A 19,635-nucleotide genomic window follows, 5' to 3' on the forward strand; every position below is an offset into this window, starting at 1 on the left:
GGAGAAAGAATTTAACTACTAGCTCAACAGAGTATTTCCAGACTGGAAGGAGAGCTTCTCTGTGAAGTAAAACTGCTTGCTTCAGGCAAAACGACTTGTTTATAGTATCCCTATAACACTTTAGCAAGAACGGCTCCCAGCATTAGACTACTTGCTTTGAAGATAGAGTTTCTGGTGTGCTTTCTCCAGCAAAGGTCTGATGCTTTCCTGGCATAACTGTTTGTGGTGAGTCCTTCAGCTTTCCTGGAATGTGTCCTGCGTTCTGTCAAGCCTGTCCAAATACCGGAGAGCATCCTTCTCCCTCCTGTTGAGTCAGCTAGGGCAAGCTGTGCCCTGAAGCACCCCCTAGAGGCTGCCCTGTACAGTAGAGAGCACCCCAGAGAAGCAGGAGGAGCACTTTGCTGCAGCTCACGACCCCTCCCCCCCAACCCCGGCATCCGCAAGGTGTTTTTGTTTTTAAGAGAAACACAGCAATACTTGAATACTTGATGTCTGTTGGATACCGTGTGAACTGCTAGCTGAACGTGGTTCAGTTAGGGTTAGATCATGCTGTGTTCCTTTGGATGATATCCATGGTAGACTTAAAGTATGTCCATAAATAATTTGATCCTCCTCCCTTCAGAGGTGGGACCCTAAACCCCTTCCTTCAGTACAGGCCGACTGAGCTCTACCCGAGAGATGGGGGTGGAAGTGATGGCAGGTTCCTTTTGAGGCAGTCGTGGAAGGCACTGTGATTTCCTCGTTGGTCTGTCTTTTGGACTACTCTGGAGAGCTAGCTGCTCTGTGCTGAGGATGTCACACAGCCTTGTGGGCTCCTGCTGAATGCTCATGCCCCTTGCCTGACATTCTCTGGCAGACTCTGTATCATCGGTGGTGAAACTCCCTTACTCCATCCTGGTGTTGCTGTTGTGTTTTTCTAATTATTGTTTATGTTAACTTTGTGTTATTGTGTAAAATAGTCTTACAGCAGCACCCGGGTGGCTCAGTCGGCTAGGCATTTGCCTTCAGCTCAGATCATGATCCCAGGGTCCTGGGATCGAGTCCCACATCGGGCTCCCTGCTCAGCAAGGACTCGGCTTCTCCCTCTGCTGCTCCCCCTACTTCTGCTCTCTCTCTCAACTCTCTCTGTCAAATAAGTAAATAAAATCTTTAAAAAAGATAAAATAGTCTTTTAATACTAGTAGTAACAGCCATGTTCACATGGTTATTACTGCGTCCTGGTAGAGCTCTGTGTATACTTCACCTGTATTCACTTACTCATCTTTAGAATGGTGTTTTGAGATGAGTATTGTTTGCTTCTATTTCATAGATGAGGGAACTGTGAGGGATGGTAATATTGAACAACTCACCCCAGTCAGCAGTAGGAAGTATGCAAGCTGGAGTTTGAACCCAGCCAGTTTGGCTACAGAATCCTCGCCATTAACCACAGTGTTGTGCTGCCTCTCACCTTTGATTTCTTCGCTTCCAACTTCATTGAGATGTAAAGAAAGTGTAATAAATTGCCCTTATTGAAAGTGTATAGTCTGCTCACTTGACATAATTGTGAAACCATCCACAGAATGACAAACACTTTCACCTCCCTAAAATTTCCTCCCATGTCTTTGTAATCCATCTCTCTTCCATCCACATCCCCAGGCATCCACTGATTGGCTTTCATTATTGTTAGATTAACTTGCATATTCTAAACTTTTGTAAAAACAGAATCCTGGAGTTTATAATATCTTTCTCCCAGCTTCATTCACTCAGCATACAAACTGAGATTTGTCCAAAATCTCTGTATGCTGTGGTTTCAGTTGTTCATTCCTTGTCACCCCTGAGTAGTATTCCATGTGTGCATGTACCGTGCTGTGTGTTCTTTTGGTGACCTGCTGGTGGACGTTTGGATGGTACAAATAAAATTTGTGTGCTCGATCGTGTCTGTGTTTCTCTTGGGTAAATACTTAGGGTGACTCAGTTTACTGTTAGGGAACTACCACCCGTTTCTGAAATGGATGCAGCAGTCACACCCCATCCGCAGTGTGTGTCAGAGCCCCCTGGCTTCCAGATCCTTACTGACACCGTGGGCAGGTTCACCATACGAAGGGATATGGAGTGCACGGTGGTTTCATTTCCCATTTCTCTGAGGACCAGTAATGTTGAGAGTACCTCGTGTGTTACTGACCATTTGTGTGTCTTCTTTGGGGAAGTGTTATTTATTTTTTAAAATTTTATTTATTCAAGATAGACATAGAGAGAGATAGAGACAGGCAGAGGGAGAAGCAGGCTCCATGCAGGGAGCCCGACGTGGGACTCAATCCTGGGACTCCAGGATCACACCCCGGGCCAAAGGCAGGCGCTAAACCGCTGAGCCACCCAGGGATCCCCTCTTTTGCCCTTTTAAAAATTGGGTTTCAAGTTTTGAATTGTAAGCATTCTGTATATAATCTGGATACAAGTTATTTGTCTGAAAGCAAGCATTCCTGCCTTGTTCCTGATCTCAGAGGGAAGGAGTGTGATCTTTAAACACTACATATAACTGTTGATTGTAGGGTTTTTGTAGATGTGCCCTTTGTCAATTTGAGGATTCTGAGTGTTTGAGATATTTAGGACGTGGTTTTGAATTTTGTCAAACCCTTTATTTTTCTATCTACTGAAATGACTCTATAGTGTTTCCCATTTATGCTGTTAATATAGAGGATTACATTGATTTTTTTTTTTTTTTTTTTTCAGTGTTAAAACTAGCTTTGCATTCCTGGTCTAAATGCCATGTGGTCACTATGTGTTATCTAAGTTGTAGACTTTGCAGTTTTCTCTTATTATTCTCTAATGACTTTTTTCATTGCCAGTGTTGGTGTTTTATGTTCTCTCCCTTTTATAACTTGATCAATCTACTTAGAAGTTTGTTGATTTTATTGATCTTTTCAAAGAATCAACTTTGCCTTTGTTAATTTTCTCTATTGTCTAGTTCCTGTTTTAATAATTTCTGCCTTTTTCTTCCTTCTACATTCTCTAGATATACTTTACTCTTTTTTCCCCTAGTTTCTTAAAGTGGAACCTTAGGTTATTTATTTTTGATCTTCTGTTCTAATACAAGGATTTAAACTGCCCATTTCCTTCTAAGCACCACTGTAGCTGCATCTTGTAGATTCTGATATGTTGTCTTTTGGTTCAGGGAATGTTCTAATTTTCTTTGTCATTTCTTTAACCCATGAATTATTTGGAAGTATGTTGCTTAGTTTCCAGATACTTGGAGTTTTCCTAAATATTTTAGCATGACTAATTTCTTTCCTTCTTTCCTTTTTTTTTTTTTTTTTTGGAGGGAGAGTGCAGGCATGCACAGAATGGAGGGTGGGAGGGACAGAGGGAGAGAGGGAAGGAGAGAGAGAGCATCTAAAACAAGATGCCGCCCAGCGCAGAGCCTGACACAGGTCTCCATCTCTCCGCCCTGAGATCATGACCTGAGCCAAAACCCAGAGTCTAACACCTAACCAGCAGAGCCACCCAGGGGCCCAGGAGTAATTTCTAATTTTTTTTTAAGATTTTATTTATTTATTCATGAGAAACACAGAGAGAGAAGCAGAGACACAGGCAGAGGGAGAAGCAGGCTCCCTATGGGGAGCCCAATGTGGGACTCAATTCTGGGACCCTGGGATCATGCCCTGAGCCGAAGGCAGACATTCAACCACTGAACCCCCCAGGTGTCCCTGATTTGTAATTTAATTCTGTTATTGTCAAGTAACATACTTTATATGGTTTTGATCCTTTTAAATTTATTGAGGTTTGTTCTGTGGCTCAGCATATGGTCTATCTTGGCAAACATAAGTGCCCATGAGAAGAAAGTGTGTTCTACGATTTTTGGAGATAGTCCTTTTTAGGTGTTTGATACTATTGTTCAGACTTTTTGTATAGTTTCTTTTTCTTTTCTGTCCAGTTCTGTTAGTGCCTTGAAGATGGGTGTGAACGTTGCCTCTGGTTTCAGGATTGTCAATATCTCCCTTCTTCTGTTCATGTTTGCTTCATATATTTTGGGCCTTGTCATTATGCACTTATATGTTTATTATGACTTCCTGATGAAGTGTGGCTTTTATCATTTTGAAATGATAATATTTCTGGTAATATTCTGTGTCTTGAAGCCTGTGTCTGACATGAGGTAGTTACTCTGGTCTCCTTAATATTTGCAGGGTATATATATTTTTTGTATTTGTTTACATTTATCTTACCTGTATTTTTTTAAACATGTCCCTTGTTGGCAGCACATAATGAGGTCCTGCAGTTCTATCTCTTCTTTTTAGGTGGAGTGCTTAGACCACCAGTATTTAATGTGATTATTTTTACGATGAAGCCTATCATCTTATTTGTTTGTCCCAGCTTTTTTCTGGAGTTCTCATTTTCTTGCCTTCTTTTGGATAATTTGGATATTTAGCATTCCATTTAGAATTTTTAAAAAGATTTATTTATTTTTAGGGGCACCTGGGTGGCTCAATTGGTTGAGCAAATGCCTTCGGTTCAGGTCATAATCTCAGGGTCCTGGAACTGAGCTCTGTGTCAGGCTCCCTGCTCGGTGAGGAGTCTGCTTCTCTGTCTCCCTCTGCCACTCCCCTTGCTTATGCTCTCTCTCCCTGTCAAATAAATAAAGTCTTTTTAAAAAAGATTTATTTATTTTTAGAGTGAGAGATTGAATGTGCACAGGGGAAAGGGGCAGAGGGAGAAGGAGAGGGAGTCTCTAGCAGACTCCATGCTGAACTCAGACTTCCACGTGGGAATTGATCTCTCTACCCTGAGATCACAACCCGAGCCAAAATCAAGAATTAATGGCTTAAATGTGCCAATCGGGGACCTCCCCACACCTTTTTTTTTTTTTTTTTTTTTTTTAGAGATTTCATTTATTTATTCATGAGAGACACACAAAAAAGAGAGAGAGAGAAAGAGAGAGAGGAGAACAGACACAGGCAGAGGGAGAAGCAGGCTCAGTGCAGGGAGCCTGACGCCTGACGTGGGACTGGATCTGGGGTCTCCAGGATCACACCCTGAGCTGAAGGCGGCGCTAAACCACTGAGCCACCTGGGCTGCCCCCTCCCCCCTTTTTAAGATTTATTTATTTTTAGAGAACATGAGAGAGCAAGTATTCCATTTAGATTTACTGACTTCTTGACTACTTCTGTTTATAATATTGCTTCGTGTTTGATTTATCTAGGGTAAAGTTCGTCCACTTCAGCATTGTTGATATTTTGGACTCTTTAATTCTTTGTCATGGGAGCTGTGCATTGCAGGGCGTTTACCCTTTAAATGCCAATAGCACTCCCCCAGTTTTGACAACCAGAAGTATTACTGGACATTGAGAGGTCCCTTGGGGGCAAAACTGGCCCTGGTTGAGAACTACTTTAGGGACTGCAATATATATATATGCCCCTCACTTTTGATAGAGTAGTTATAGTCTATTTGTAGTCTGTGGTCTATTTGTACTACATCATGTAAAATGTAAAAACCTTTGCAACCATGTAGGCCTGTTCACACTTCTACCACAGACCTTTATGATATAGCTGTCACACATGTTCCAAGTACATACATTGAAAATCCCATTCTTCACAGTTGTACATACTTAAACTCAGCAGGATTAAGAAGTCATTTATATTTACTCAGATAATTCTTTTTCTTGTGTTGTCCCTTCATTTGTCAAGATCCATGTTTCCCTCTGGTATCATTTCTTTTCATCCTGAAGAACTTCCTTTTGTAGTTCTTACAGACAAAGTCTGTTAGTGAGATTCTTTTCCCTCATCTGAGGGTGTCTTTTTTTTTTCCTTGTGTCTAAAGGATATTTTCCCTGGATATAGACACTGAGTTGACAGCTCCCTTTTCTAAATGAACTTTAAAAATGTTGTTCCACTTTGTTCTGGCCTCTGTGGTTTCTTTATTTTTTTTTTTAAATTTTTATTTATTTATGATAGTCACACAGAGAGAGAGAGAGGCAGAGACACAGGCAGAAGGAGAGGCAGAGACACAGGCAGAGGGAGAGGCAGGCTCCATGCACCGGGAGCCTGACGTGGGATTCGATCCCGGGTCTCCAGGATCGCGCCCTGGGCCAAAGGCAGGCGCTAAACCGCTGCGCCACCCAGGGATCCCGCCTCTGTGGTTTCTGATGAGAAATCTGCAGTCATGGGAATCTTGCCTGTATGTAGTGGTCATTTTTCTCTAGTTGCTTTCAAGACTTTTATTTTTATTTAAAATTTTTTAATCATAGTAAAAGATACTTAAAATTTAAAATTTACAATTTTAAACATTTTTAAGTGTTTAGTAGTGTTAAGTATATTCACATTACTGTCAGCCTATCTCCAGAACTTTCTAATTTTGCAAAACTGAAACTCCATACCCATTAAATAACTCCACATTTCTCCCTGTGTCTAGTTCCTGACAACTACAATTCTACTTCCTGTTTCTATGAATTTGATAACTTTAATTACCTCATATAAGTGGAATCATACAGGATTTGCCTTTTTGTGTTTGGCTTATTTCACTTAACACAGCATCTTCAGGGTTCATTCGTGTTGTAACAAGTGTCAGAATGTCCTTCCCCCCCCCCTTTTTTTTTTTTTTAAAGATTTGCTTATTAATTTGAGGATGGGGAGAGCTAGAGGGAGAGAAGGCATTTCTCAAGCAGACTGGGCCCTGTGCTCAGAGCCTGTGGGGCTTGATCCCAGGACCTGAGGTCATGACTGGAGTCAAAATCAAGAGTCAGATAGATGCTTAGCCAACTGTGCCACCCAGGTGCCCAGAATTTCCTTCTTTTTTAAGGCTGAGTAATATTCCACTGTCTGTATATACCACATCCTATTTGTCCATTCATCTACTGAGGGACACTTGGGTTGTTTCTGCCTCTTGGCTATTGTGAATAATGCTACTGTGAACATGAGTACATGTACATGTATTTCTTTAAGATCCTGCTTTCAGTTTTTTGGATACATACCCAGAAGTGGAATTGCTAGATCATATAATAATTCCATTTTTAATTTTTTGAGGAACTCTCATACTGTTTTCCATAGGAACTATGTCATTTTACATTTCCACCAACTGTACACAGGGTTCCAGTTTCTTCACTTCCTTACCAATATTTGCGATTTTCTATTTGTTTTGATAGAAAAACAAATTACATATATTGTATTTTTCATTCTGTACTTCCATTTGTTCCTTTTCCGTTTTATTTTATTTATTTTTTTTTTAAGATTTTATTTTTTTTTTAATTATGATAGTCACAGAGAGAGAGAGAGAGGTAGAGACACAGGCAGATGGAGAAGCAGGCTCCATGCACCGGGAGCCCGACGTGGGATTCAATCCCGGGTCTCCAGGATCGCGCCCTGGGCCAAAGACAGGCGCCAAACCGCTGCGCCACCCAGGGATCCCTCCTTTTCCGTTTTATATGCTGAAAATTTCTATCTTTTAAAAATTTTTAAAGATTTTATTTATTCATGAGAAACAGAGAGAGAGAGAGAGAGAGAGAGAGAGGGAGAAGCAGGCTCCCTGGAGGGAGCCTGATGTAGGACTTGATCCCAGGACCCCCAGATCATAACCTGAGCCGAGGCAGATGCTCAACCACACTGAGCCACCAGGTATCCCTGTCTTTTAAATTTTAACTGTGTTTTCCCTTACTTTCTGGAGCATAGTTACACCAGATGCTTCCATGTCTTTGATAAATTCAATATGTGGGTCATCTTGGGGTTAGAGTATGTTGTCTTGTGCCTTGAGAAATGGTCATATTTTCCTGATTTTTTTTTTCCCCTATGTCAAATGATTTTGGATTGTATTCTGGATATTCTGATTGTGTTTTGTAGACTCTGGGTCCTATATCATCATTCTCTGGAAAACATTGGATCTAACTTTAGGTTCAGACTGAAGTTGATTCACCTTCTGTAGGTGGTGGTTCAAACATCACTTCAGTTGTTGAAGCTGGACTGGAGACTCTGCCATGCATGAGTAGCTCAGAGGTGAGCCTGAGGCCTGTGTGGTTCATACACAAAACGGACTCATTTTCCTGGTGTACCTGACTAGGAAGATGGAGTTTTTACTAGGAGGTTAGGCATCCGCATGGTCACCATACCAGTGTGAATCCCTGACTGGAGTCTGTCTTCAGGGTAAAGCTATAGGGAAACAAAAATGGGTATGGTTGCTTCTTCAAGTTTCCCTCCCCCTATAATTCAGCTACATTTGTGTACTTTTCAGAATCCTTAGGTAGTTGTTTTTGGTGCTCTGTCAAAAGTTTTTAGCTATAATCAGTTAAAATAGGATGGGTTGTTACCCTGCCATGATAGAACTATAATGTCTGTCCTTTTATTCCTTTATAAAGGAATAAATTTTATTCCTATATAAAGGAATAAATTTTATTCCTTTATAATTTCTTTAGGGATTATTTAGAAGTATGAATTGGGGTTTATTTTTATTTCCAAGAAGTTAGGGTGCATCCTTAAAATGAATAAAGAGGATGCTTTTACTTTTTTTTAATAATAAATTTATTTTTTATTGGTGTTCAATTTGCCAACATACAGAATAACACCCAGTGCTCATCCCGTCAAGTGCCCCCCTCAGTGCCCGTCATCCTTTCACCCCCACCCCCCGCCCTCCTCCCCTTTCATCACCCCTAGTTCGTTTCCCAGAGTTAGGAGTCTTTCATGTTCTGTCTCCCTTTCTGATATTTCCTACCCATTTCTTCTCCCTTCCCTTCTATTGCCTTTCACTATTATTTATAGTGAGACCATATGAGATGAATGAATGAGATGAGACCAAATGAATGAGACCATATAATGTTGGTCCTTCTCCACTTGACTTATTTCACTCAGCATAGTACCCTCCAGGCCCATCCATGTCGAAGCAAATGGTGGGTATTTGTCATTTCTAATGGCTGAGGAATATTCCATTGTATACATAGACCACATCTTCTTTATCCATTCATCTTTCTATGGACACCGAGGCTCCTTCCACAGTTTGGCTATTGTGGACATTGCTGCTAGAAACATCGGGATGCAGGTGTCCCGGCGTTTCATTGCATCTGCATCTTTGGGGTAAATCCCCAGCAGTGCAATTGCTGGGTCGTAGGGCAGGTCTATTTTTAACTCTTTGAGGAACCTCCACACAGTTTCCCAGAGTGGCTGCACCATTTCACATTCTCACCAACAGTGTAAGAGGGTTCCCTTTTCTCTGCATCCTCTCCAACATTTGTGGTTTCCTGCCTTGTTAATGTTCCCCATTCTCACTGGTGTGAGGTGGTATCTCATTGTGGTTTTGATTTGTATTTCCCTGATGGCAAATGATGCAGAGCATTTTCTCATGTGCGTGTGGCCAAGTCTATGTCTTCCTCTGTGAGATTTCTCTTCATGTCTTTTGCCCAGTTCATGATTGGGTTGTTTGTTTCTTTGGTGTTGAGTTTAAGAAGTTCTTTATAGATCTTGGAAACTAGCCCTTTATCTGATACGTCATTTGCAAATATCTTCTTACATTCTGTAGGTTGTCTTTGAGTTTTGTTGACTGTTTCTTTTGTTGTGCAAAAGCTTCTGATCTTGATGAATTCCCAATAGTTCATTTTTGCTTTTGTTGCTTTTGCCTTCATGGATGTATCTTGCAAGAAGTTACTGTGGCCAAGTTCAAAAAGGGTGTTGCCTGTGTTCTGTAGGATTTTGATGGACTCTTGTCTCACATTTAGATCTTTCATCTATTTTGAGTTTATCTTTGTGTATGGTGCAAGAGAGTGGTCTAGTTTCATTCTTCTGCATGTGGATGTCCAATTTTCCTAGCACCATTTATTGAAGAGACTGTCTTTCTTCCAGTGGATAGTCTTTCCTCCTTTATCGAATATTAGTTGACCATAAAGTTCAGGGTCCACTTCTGGGTTCTCTATTCTGTTCCACTGATCTATGTGTCTGTTTTTGTGCCAGTACCACAGTGTCTTGATGACCACAGCTTTGTAGTACAACCTGAAATCTGGCATTGTGATGCCCCCAAGTATGGTTTTCTTTTTTAAAATTACTCTGGCTATTCAGGGTCTTTTCTGATTCCACACAAATCTTAAAATAATTTGTTCTAACTCTCTGAAGAAAGTCCATGGTATTTTGATAGGGATTGCATTAAACGTGTAAATTGCCCTGGGTAACACTGACATTTTCACAATATTAATTCTTCCAATCCATGATCATGGAATGTTTTTCCATCTCTTTGTGTCTTCCTCAATTTCTTTCAGAGGTGTTCTATAGTTTTTAGGGTATAGATCCTTTACCTCTTTGGTTAGGCTTAGTCCTAGGTATCTTATGCTTTTGGGTACAATTGTAAATGGGATTGACTCCTTAATTTCTCTTTCTTCAGTCTCATTGTTAGTGTATAGAAATGCCATTGATTTCTGGGCATTGATTTTGTATCCTGCCACGCTGCCAAATTGCTGTATGAGTTCTAGCAATCTTGGGATGGAGTCTTTTGGGTTTTCTTTTTTTTTTTTTTTAATTTTATTTTATTTATGATAGTCATACAGAGAGAGAGAGAGAGAGAGAGAGAGAGAGAGGCAGAGACATAGGCAGAGGGAGAAGCAGGCTCCATGCACCGGGAGCCTGACGTGGGATTCGATCCTGGGTCTCCAGGATGGCGCCCTGGGCCAAAGGCAGGCGCCAAACCGCTGCGCCACCCAGGGATCCCTCTTTTGGGTTTTCTACGTAGAGTATCATGTCATCGGCAAAGAGGGAGAGTTTGACTTCTTCTTTGCCGATTTGGATGCCTTTAATGTCTTTTTGTTGTCTGATTGCTGAGGCAGGACTTCCAGTACTATGTTGAATAGCAGTGGTGAGAGTGGACATCCCTGTCTTGTTCCTGATCTTAGGGGAAAGGCTCCCAGTGCTTCCCCATTGAGAATGATCTTTGTTGTGGGCTTTTGGTAGATGGCTTTTAAGATGTCGAGCAATGTTCCCTCTATCCCTACACTCTGAAGAGTTTTGATCAGGCATGGATGCTGTATTTTGTCAAATGCTTTCTCTGCATCTAATGAGAGGATCATATGGTTTTTGGTTTTTCTCTTGCTGGTATGATGAATCACATTGATTGTTTTACGGGTGTTGAACCAGCCTTGTGTCCAGGGAATAAATCCTACTTGGTCATGGTGAATATTTTCTTAATGTACTGTTGGATCCAATTGGCTAGTATCTTGTTGAGAATTTTTGCATCCATGTTCATCAGGGATATTGGTCTATAATTCTCCTTTTTGGTGGGGTCTTATCTGGTTTTGGAATTAAGGTGATGCTGGCTTCATAGAATGAAATTGGAAGTACTCCATCTCTTTCTATCTTTCCAAACAGCTTTAGTAGAATAGGTATGGTTTCTTCTTTAAACGTTTGATAGAATTCCCCAGGGAAGCCATCTGGCCCTGGACTTTTGTGTCTTGGGAGGTTTTTGATGACTGCTTCAATTTCCTCCCTGGTTATTGGCCTGTTCAGGTTTTCTGTTTCTTCCTGATCCAGTTTTGGTAATTTGTGGCTTTCCAGAAATGTGTCCATTTCTTCTAGATTGCCTAATTTATTGGTGTACAGCTGTTCATAATCTGTTTTTAAAATCGTTTATATTTCCTTGGTGTTGGTAGTGATCTCTCCTTTCTCATTCATGATTTTATTAATTTGAGTCTTCTCTCTCTTCTTTTTAATAAGGCTGGCTATTGGTTTATCTGTCTTCTTAATTGTTTCAAAGAACCAACTCCTGGTTTTGTTGATCTGTTCCACAGTTCTTCTGGTCTCGATTTCGTTGAGTTCTGCTCGAATCTTTATTAACTCTCTTCTTCTGCTGGGTGTGTAGGATCTATTTGCTGTTTTTTCTCTAGCTCCTTTAGATGTAAGGTCAGCTTTTGTATTTGAGTTCTTTCCAGTTTTTGGATGGATGCTTGTATTGCGATGTATTTCCCCCTCAGGACTGCTTTTGCTGTATGCCAAAGATTTTGAACGGTTGTATCTTCATTCTCATTAGTTTCCATGAATCTTTTTAATTCTTCCTTAATTTCCTGGTTGACCCTTTCATCTTTTAGCAAGATGGTCCTTAACCTCCATGTGTTTGAAGTCCTTCCAAAATTCTTGTTGTGATTTAGTTCTAATTTCAAGGCATTATGGTCTGAGAATATGCAGGGGATGATCCCAATCTTTTAGTGTCGGTTCAGACCCGATTTGTGACCCAGTATGTGGTCTATTCTGGAGAAAGTTCCATGTGCACGGGAGAAGAATGTGTATTCAGTTGAGTTTGGATGTAAAGTTCTGTAGATATCTGTGAAATCCATCTGGTCCAGTGTATCATTTAAAGCTCTCGTTTCTTTGGAGATGTGGTGTTTAGAAGACCTATCAAGTGTAGAAAGTGCTAGATTGAAGTCACCAAGTATAAGTGTATTATTATCTAAGTATGTCTTAAGTTTGGTTATTAATTGATATATTTGGCAGCTCCCACATTCGGGGCATATATATTGAGGATTGTTAAGTCCTCTTGTTGGATAGATCCTTTAAGTATGAGATAGTGTCCCTCTTCATCTCTCACTACAGTCTTCGGGGTAAATTTTAGTTTATCTGATCTAAGGATGGCTACCCCTGCTTTCTTTTGAGGACCATTTGAATGGTAAATGGTTCTCCAACCTTTTGTTTTTAGGCTGTAGGTGTCCTTCTGTCTAAAATGAGTCTCTTGTAGACAGCAGATAGATGGGTCCTGCTTTTTTATCCAGTCTGACCCCCTGCGCCTTTTGATGGGGTCATTAAGCCTGTTCACGTTCAGAGTTAGTATTGAAAGATACGAGTTTAGTGTCATCATGATATCTATTCAGTCCCTGTTTTTGTGGATTCTTCCATTGGACTTCTTCTTAAAGGGGAATTTTAAGAGTCCCCCTTAAAATTTCTTGCAGAGCTGGTTTGGAGGTCACATATTCTTTCAGTTCCTGCCTGTCTTGGAAGCTCTTTATCTCTCCTTCCATTCTGAATGAGAGCCTTGCTGGATAAAGTATTCTTGGTTGCATGTTTTTCTCATTTAGGACCCTGAATATATCCTGCCAGCCCTTTCTGGCCTGCCAGGTCTCTGTGGAGAGGTCTGCTGTTACCCTAATACTCCTCCCCATAAAAGTCAGGGATTTCTTGTCTCTTGCTGCTTTAAGGATCTTCTCTTTATCTTTGGAATTTGCAAGCTTAACTATTAAATGTCGAAGTGTTGAATTTTTTATTGATTTTAGGGGGGGATCTCTCTATTTCCTGGATCTGAATGCCTGTTTCCCTTCCCAGATTAGGAAACTTTTCAGCTCTGATTTGTTCCAATACATATTCTGGCCCTCTGTCCCTTTCGGCGCCCTCGGGAACCCCAATTAAACGTAGGTTTTTCTTCCTCAGGCTGTCGTTTATTTCCCTTAATCTATCCTTATGGTCTCTTAATTGTTTGTCTCTTTTTTCCTCAGTTTCCCTCTTTGCCATCAACTTGTCTTTTATGTCACTCGTTCTTCCACCTTGTTAACCGTCGTCGTTAGGACTTCTAGTTTGGATTGCATCTCATTAAATTGATTTTTAATTTCTGCCTGATTAGATCTAAATTCTGCAGTCATGAAGTCTCCTGAGTCCTTTATGCTTTTTTCTAGAGCCACCAGTGGCTGTATAATAGTGCTTCTGAATTGGCTTTCTGACATTGAATTGTAATCCAAATTTTGTAATTCTGTGGGAGAGAGGACTGTTTCTGATTCTTTCTTTTGAGGTGAGGTTTTCCTTCTAGTCATTTTGCTCAGTGCAGAGTGGCCAAAAACAAGTTGTATTGGGAAAAGGAGAAAAAGAGAGGAGAGAAAGAAGGAAAGAAAAGAGAAAAAAAAGAAAAAAGGAAGAAAAAAAGAAGAAAAAGAGAAAGAAAAAGAAAGAAAGGAAAAAAGGGGTGGGGTAAGCAAGCAGAAATCAAAAAGCAAAAAAAAAAAAAAAAAACCCAAGAAAACAAAAAACACGGGGGAGTATCCTCTGATTCTGTATACTGTAAGTCCCTTGACTTCCTCTGGAACTTTCCAGCGCTACTTGGTCAATAATTTGTTTTTCCCCTGTCTAGCTGGTCTTCTGGGGGAGGGGCCTGTTGTGCTGATTTTCAGGTGTTAGCATTTGGGGGAGCTGCTCTGTCCCCCTGCCTGGCGTAGTGCTCAGTGAGTCATGTTTATCCTGTTTATGCGGTGAGGCCACCGTGAGGCTCAGTGGGTTGTTTACCCTGTGAGGCCCCAGGAGGAACAACCGCAGTGGTGGTGGCCAGCTTTGGAGCCCTGGATTCAGCTCCCGCAGTAACTATGGAGCTCTCAGTCTGCAGGGGCCTGGATGCTCCGGGGGCGGGGCCGCTGATCTGCTCAGCTTGGGGCAGGAGTGTCCTTGCTGTTCTCTGCCCTCCCGGACTCTGCCTGTCTCGGGAGCAGGGGAGGTCGGATCCTGGGCTGTGTCCCAGCACCTTGTGCTCCCGGGCCTGCGCTGTTGCATTCGTGCTCTGGGCCGCGCAGCCCCCTCTGCGTGGAGCCTCCACCAGAGCCCCTCCCCCTCTGAGCTGCTCCCTGGTCCAGGGTCCAGCCATGGGCGTGCTCCAGCCCTTTAGGGAGCTTGGCTCACTCTTCCCGGGCGCAGGTGTCTGTTAGTGTTCCAGGGAGCCTGAGGGCATCCCCGCTCTCCTGGGGTCCTGCTCTAACTCTCTGGGAGCGCCTTTCTGCCGGGGAAGGTTGGTGAAGCTCCTGGTTCTTGGGGATGGTGCTTTCCTGTCCTGGGGGCACTCGCCTGGGCCTTAGCCTGGCTCCTTGCGGGCCCCTCCCCTTTGGATGCCTTTTGTTTCTTTACACCCCCCCCCCCCCCGCCCCGTCTTCCTACCTTGATAGAAGCGTGAACTCTTCTCACTGTAGCATTCCAGCTGTTCTCTCTTTAAATCTCAGGCTGAATTCATAGATTTTCAGGATGATTTGAAGGTTATCTAGGTAAGGTAATTTGGTGGGGACAGGTGACTTGGGGACCCTACTCTTCTGCCATCTTCTGGCCCAAGTACTCTGCTTTTAGTTTTGAAAGATGCTATTTATCACAGTTTTTTAATTTTATGAATCAAAAACTAAAATAAATGAAGAAAAAATTGTTGGAAAATTGCAGATAATTCTATCCAGAGTCATAGTAAGATATTCAGAACACTTTTCTCAGTGTTTTACTGATTAAGTACAGGATTTAAGTAAGGAAATTAATTTCCTCAGTATGCTACATTTAATGGCTAATTGCCTACTAAGTTTATTCCCATTCTTTCCAAATGGCTTATAAAACCTTTATTTAAAATCAAAACAACAACAAAACTGGGTACATAAAAGATCTCAAGTTCTCTACCAAGTGTGGCTGTGGGCACCTAGACTGTGGTGACATCAGAAGTTGGGGTGTTCTTTCTCTTGTGGTCCCTACAGTCACAGACTTTGATCAGCTTGTGTGCCGGCCCTGGTGAAGGGTGACTGCCTCTAGAAGCAGGTATGCCATACAGGTCGTGAAGGCCACTGCTTTCACTTCTCAGAGTCTGCTCCTCTGCGTCTCCTCCTGCTTTTACAGGCTCCTTTGACTTGAACAGCCACTTGTGTAAGTAGATGGGATGCAATAGAGACTGCATGATTCACTTAAAAGTGCGCAGTTGGAACCACACCCCCTCCTGCTGGCTTAGTGCTCTGCCCACCTTGTACCATGGCTCCTTGGTCGGACTCTCAAAATGAATTTATTTTCAGTGTATTTTGTAGATTAAGGGAAGAGTCAAGGCATGAGTGGAATGCTTGGAGATCACTTGAACTTCATTTGAAATTTTGAGGGCTCCCAGAAAATCCCTGCTAATTGTGGTTAAGAAAATTATTTAGGTTTTAGTTTATCAGTTGTCAGGTTTATTGATTTGGACAATTGAGGGAGGGTTTTTAAAGGAAAGCAGCCAAATTTTAAAACAGAATCAGGGGCGCCCGGGTGGCTCAATCAGTCAGGCATCCCACTCTTAGTTTCAGCTCATGTCATGATCCCGGGGTCCTGAGATTCAGCCCCAGATCAGGCTCCACACTGGATGTGGAGCCTGCTTAAGATTCTCTCTTTCCTTCAGCATCTGCCCTCCTCCTCCTCCTTTCAAAAAAAAAAAAAAAAAAAAAAGAAGAAGAAGAAAAGCAAGCAAAATCAGGGAAATAAAAAATTAGCCCAAAGAAAAGTTAGTTATAGATCCTACTAGGGTTAATTTTAGGGTTTATTCTTCCAGTGTCTCAGTAGATAGTCAGGTGCACCTGGTTGGCTTATTCCATGGAGCATATGACTCTTGACTCTTGACTTTGTTTGGGGCTCAAACTCATGACTGGATGTAGAGTGTAGAGATTACTTTAAAAAAAAAAAAAAAAAGACTGATAATCTTACAGCCATAGCACCCTGAATGTCCTCAGTCTTATCTGATAGGACAGATCAGAAGCTTAGCTAAGCAGGGTTGGGCTAAGCAGGGTTGGGCCTCGTTAGTACTTCGACAGGAGACAGACACAAAGGTGCGCGCGTGACAGGAGACAGACACAAAGGTGTGCGCATGCGCGCGCGCGCGCGCGCGTGTGTGTGTGTGTGTGTGTGTGTGTGTGTGTACATACTGATACACATGTGTATACACACATATACATCTCCAAAAAACGAGATCATTTAATACATGTATTTTTAGCCTTTTTAAGAACCTGATATGTAGTGCATATCTTTTTAGGTTGATTATTGAGATCTAAATAACTTTAATTGATACAAAACTTTCCAGTGTGAGTATATACTATAATTATTAGCTTACCAGTATTGTACTCTCAAGATTTTTGTTCCAGTTTTTAATTTTTAAAAATAATACTGTGTTGACTGTCTTAATACATATGTTTCTCTGTATTTGCTCAGTTATTAGACTAATATTCTACACATATAATTGTTGTTCATTTTAGGAATCTTTCAGACAAAAAATGTATTCTAGTTTAAATTTGTGTTTGTAGTTACTGGTAAGGTTTACAGAACCTTTTTTATTTATCCTTGGGAATTACCATTTATATCTGTTGCCCATTGGTTATCCATGTTTTCATGTGTGTTTGTAAGATCTTTTTATTGGAATATAAACTCTGTCATATATTTAGAATGTTTCCCCCCAATTTATTTGATTTACATCTTTTTTCTTTTTAAGAGAGAAAGGTAAGGAGGGAAGGGGATGTGGGAGAGGGAGAGTGAGAATCTTAAGCAGGCTACATGCTGATGTGGGGTTTAATCTCATGACTCTGAGATTATGACTTGAGCTGAAATAAAAAGTCAGACACTCGACCTACTGAGCACCCAGGTGCTCCTTGACTTACGTCTTGAGTAGTTTGCTTCTCTTACTTACCACCCTTTGCAAAACTTTAACATTTTTCTGAAGTCAGATGCTGCCCAGAAAAGCCTTAATTGCCATTTTTAATGGCTGCATGATATTTGAGTTGAGGGTACCAGAATTTATTAGTCTGAAGTTTTAGGAATCCTCAAACAGGCGTAAGTGTATTATTGGTGCTTTGTTTTCAGTGTCTCTCTTTTCATAAGCAGATGCTAACCCTGAGGTGACCAGGACGATGCTTCGCTGGATCTACACAGATGAGCTGGAGTTCAGAGAAGATGACGTATTCCTGACTGAGCTGATGAAGCTGGCTAATCGGTTTCAGCTCCAGCTCCTCAGGGAGAGGCAAGTCACAGCACATCTATTCAAGCACCTCACATGGTGGTGGCTGAGCTTTAATTATGCCAAGCTCTGGGAAAACAGCTGCTTCTGCTAATGTAAATAACTTTTGCAAGGTGTTCTTTTAAAGGCAGTGGGGAGATCATTTTATCTCCCTTGCTTTGTTATTTTGTAAGCTAAATTTTGCCACAGTTTTTAGGTATTCTCTTTTCTTTCACTGATTTTTTTTTTAACCTGAGATTACATAATAGTGTGAGCTGATAAACTGAATATGAGCTAATACAGCAGATTATAGTGTCCAAACTCTCAGCTTTCCCTCCAGTACCACTTCCTGTGACATTTATTGTACTTATGTGATATATGTACTTGGGTGAAGTCCTTGGTCATATTGTTTTTGCTAGAAACTCAATAATGCTTGAATTAATACACAAGAGTATGGCTCAGTAGGTTTCATAGACAGTGTTTCTGAGCTTTTGCTTCATTTGTTACTGCTTTTTAGGTTCTGAAGGAGATAGTCTGCTCTGCTTTTTTTATATTGCATTTTCTCTTTTGCTTTTCCAAGTTGGCCTTCCAGAGCAACAGAGAACAAAATGTCATCGAGATGATGTCATGCCTTTGATTTCTGTTTGGCTTGTGGCCTTTGGTAGTCAGATTGGTTGGTGGGATGTACATCATTTAGTTATCTTTTGTATCACCTTGGGTGCTACAGGAATGGCCTTCAAGCAGTGCTCCACCTGCTGTTGTGTTGCCCTTAGAGCCCAGAGCTGCTTGCTGCCATCACTGTGGGGCTGCTGTTCACTGAGCCTGCCATGCACCACATGAATGAGCACACAGGTTCCTCTTAATGCTCTAGGGTTAACATCAGCTTGAATGTATTTTTAATATCTAAAACCAAAAACTCAAAAAACCCCAACAGGTCTGAGATATGTAGGCATATCTAGTAGTTGGTTAGCAAAGCGGACTTGACTGTGGAGGCCTTGAAGTGAACTCTGGTTTGTTTGGGTGAGTATTTGAGCCATCTGAGAGTGAATTGAGAATGATTTTAATTAGATTGAATATGATATGTATCTTTTTTCCCCAGATTTCCTGAGCTTTTTTCCATTGGCCTTGACAGACTTGCTTGTAAATTAAATTGCTTTGATAAAAATGCCCTGGGGTCAGAGTAGTATAGGTAATTGTAATCTGTGTAATGGATTCTTTAATTAAAATGTTTGCTTATTGACTGGGTAGGCCCTTAACCATCAACATTACCAGGTGCTCAATTTTTTATTGTTGGATGTCAACATTAAGTTGTTATCTGTCTCTGTTGCGGCTTTGGTGAGAGCAGGGCTGGGAGATACCCAGGAGTCCGGGTGGGGGTGGGGTCAAATGTCAACTTTTTATTTATTTATTTATTTATTTATTCATTCATTCATTCATTCATTCATTCATATTTTATTTATTTATTCATGAGAGACACAGAGAAAGAGAGGCAGAGACACAGGCAGTGGGAGAAGCAGGCTCCCTGCAGGGAGCCCAATGTGGGACTCGATCCCAGGACTCCAGGATCACACCCTGGGCCAAAGGCAGGCACTAAACTGTTGAGCCACCCAGGAATCCCCCAAATGTCAACTTTTAAAGGGTCACAGAGTGCCCACTGCTGTGTGCAGGAAGAATCACATGTCTGAGGTAGTAAGCTGTCATAAATGTGTGCAGGTCAGTATGAAGCAGGTTTTGCTCATGTTTGTAATGTCGGGATCTCAGAGGTTTGGGAATGCTATCACCACTTTGATGAAAAGGAAGGTTTTTTTGGTAAGTATTATCAGAAAGATGACTTAAAAAAATATTTTATTTATTTATTTGGCACAGAGAAAGAGAACACAAGCCGGGGTGCAGAGGCAGACTCCCTGCCGAGCTGGGAGTCTGAGGTGGGGGCTCCAGCCCAGGAAGCTGAGATCATGACCTGAGCCAAAGGCAGAAAGAAGCTTCACCAACTGA

At 41.5% G+C, this 19,635-nt stretch overlaps 1 protein-coding gene across 8 annotated transcripts in view; it reads left to right on the forward strand.

The window, feature by feature from the left end:
- Positions 1–19,635, forward strand: part of ANKFY1 (ankyrin repeat and FYVE domain containing 1) — an 81,563-nt gene that overhangs the window by 23,504 nt on the left and 38,424 nt on the right. For 6 of the 8 annotated variants that reach the window (XM_077893196.1, XM_077893198.1, XM_077893199.1 and 3 more), the window contains one exon: positions 17,529–17,664. In XM_077893196.1, coding sequence (XP_077749322.1) covers positions 17,529–17,664 — 136 coding nt within the window. Of the gene's footprint in view, positions 1–15,431; positions 15,456–17,528; positions 17,757–19,635 lie in introns of those variants that run through there. The other 2 variants (XM_077893202.1, XM_077893203.1) reach the window with 2 other exon arrangements.

This window comes from Canis aureus, chromosome 3 (genome assembly GCF_053574225.1).
Source record: "Canis aureus isolate CA01 chromosome 3, VMU_Caureus_v.1.0, whole genome shotgun sequence".
Taxonomy (NCBI): Eukaryota; Metazoa; Chordata; class Mammalia; order Carnivora; family Canidae; genus Canis; species Canis aureus.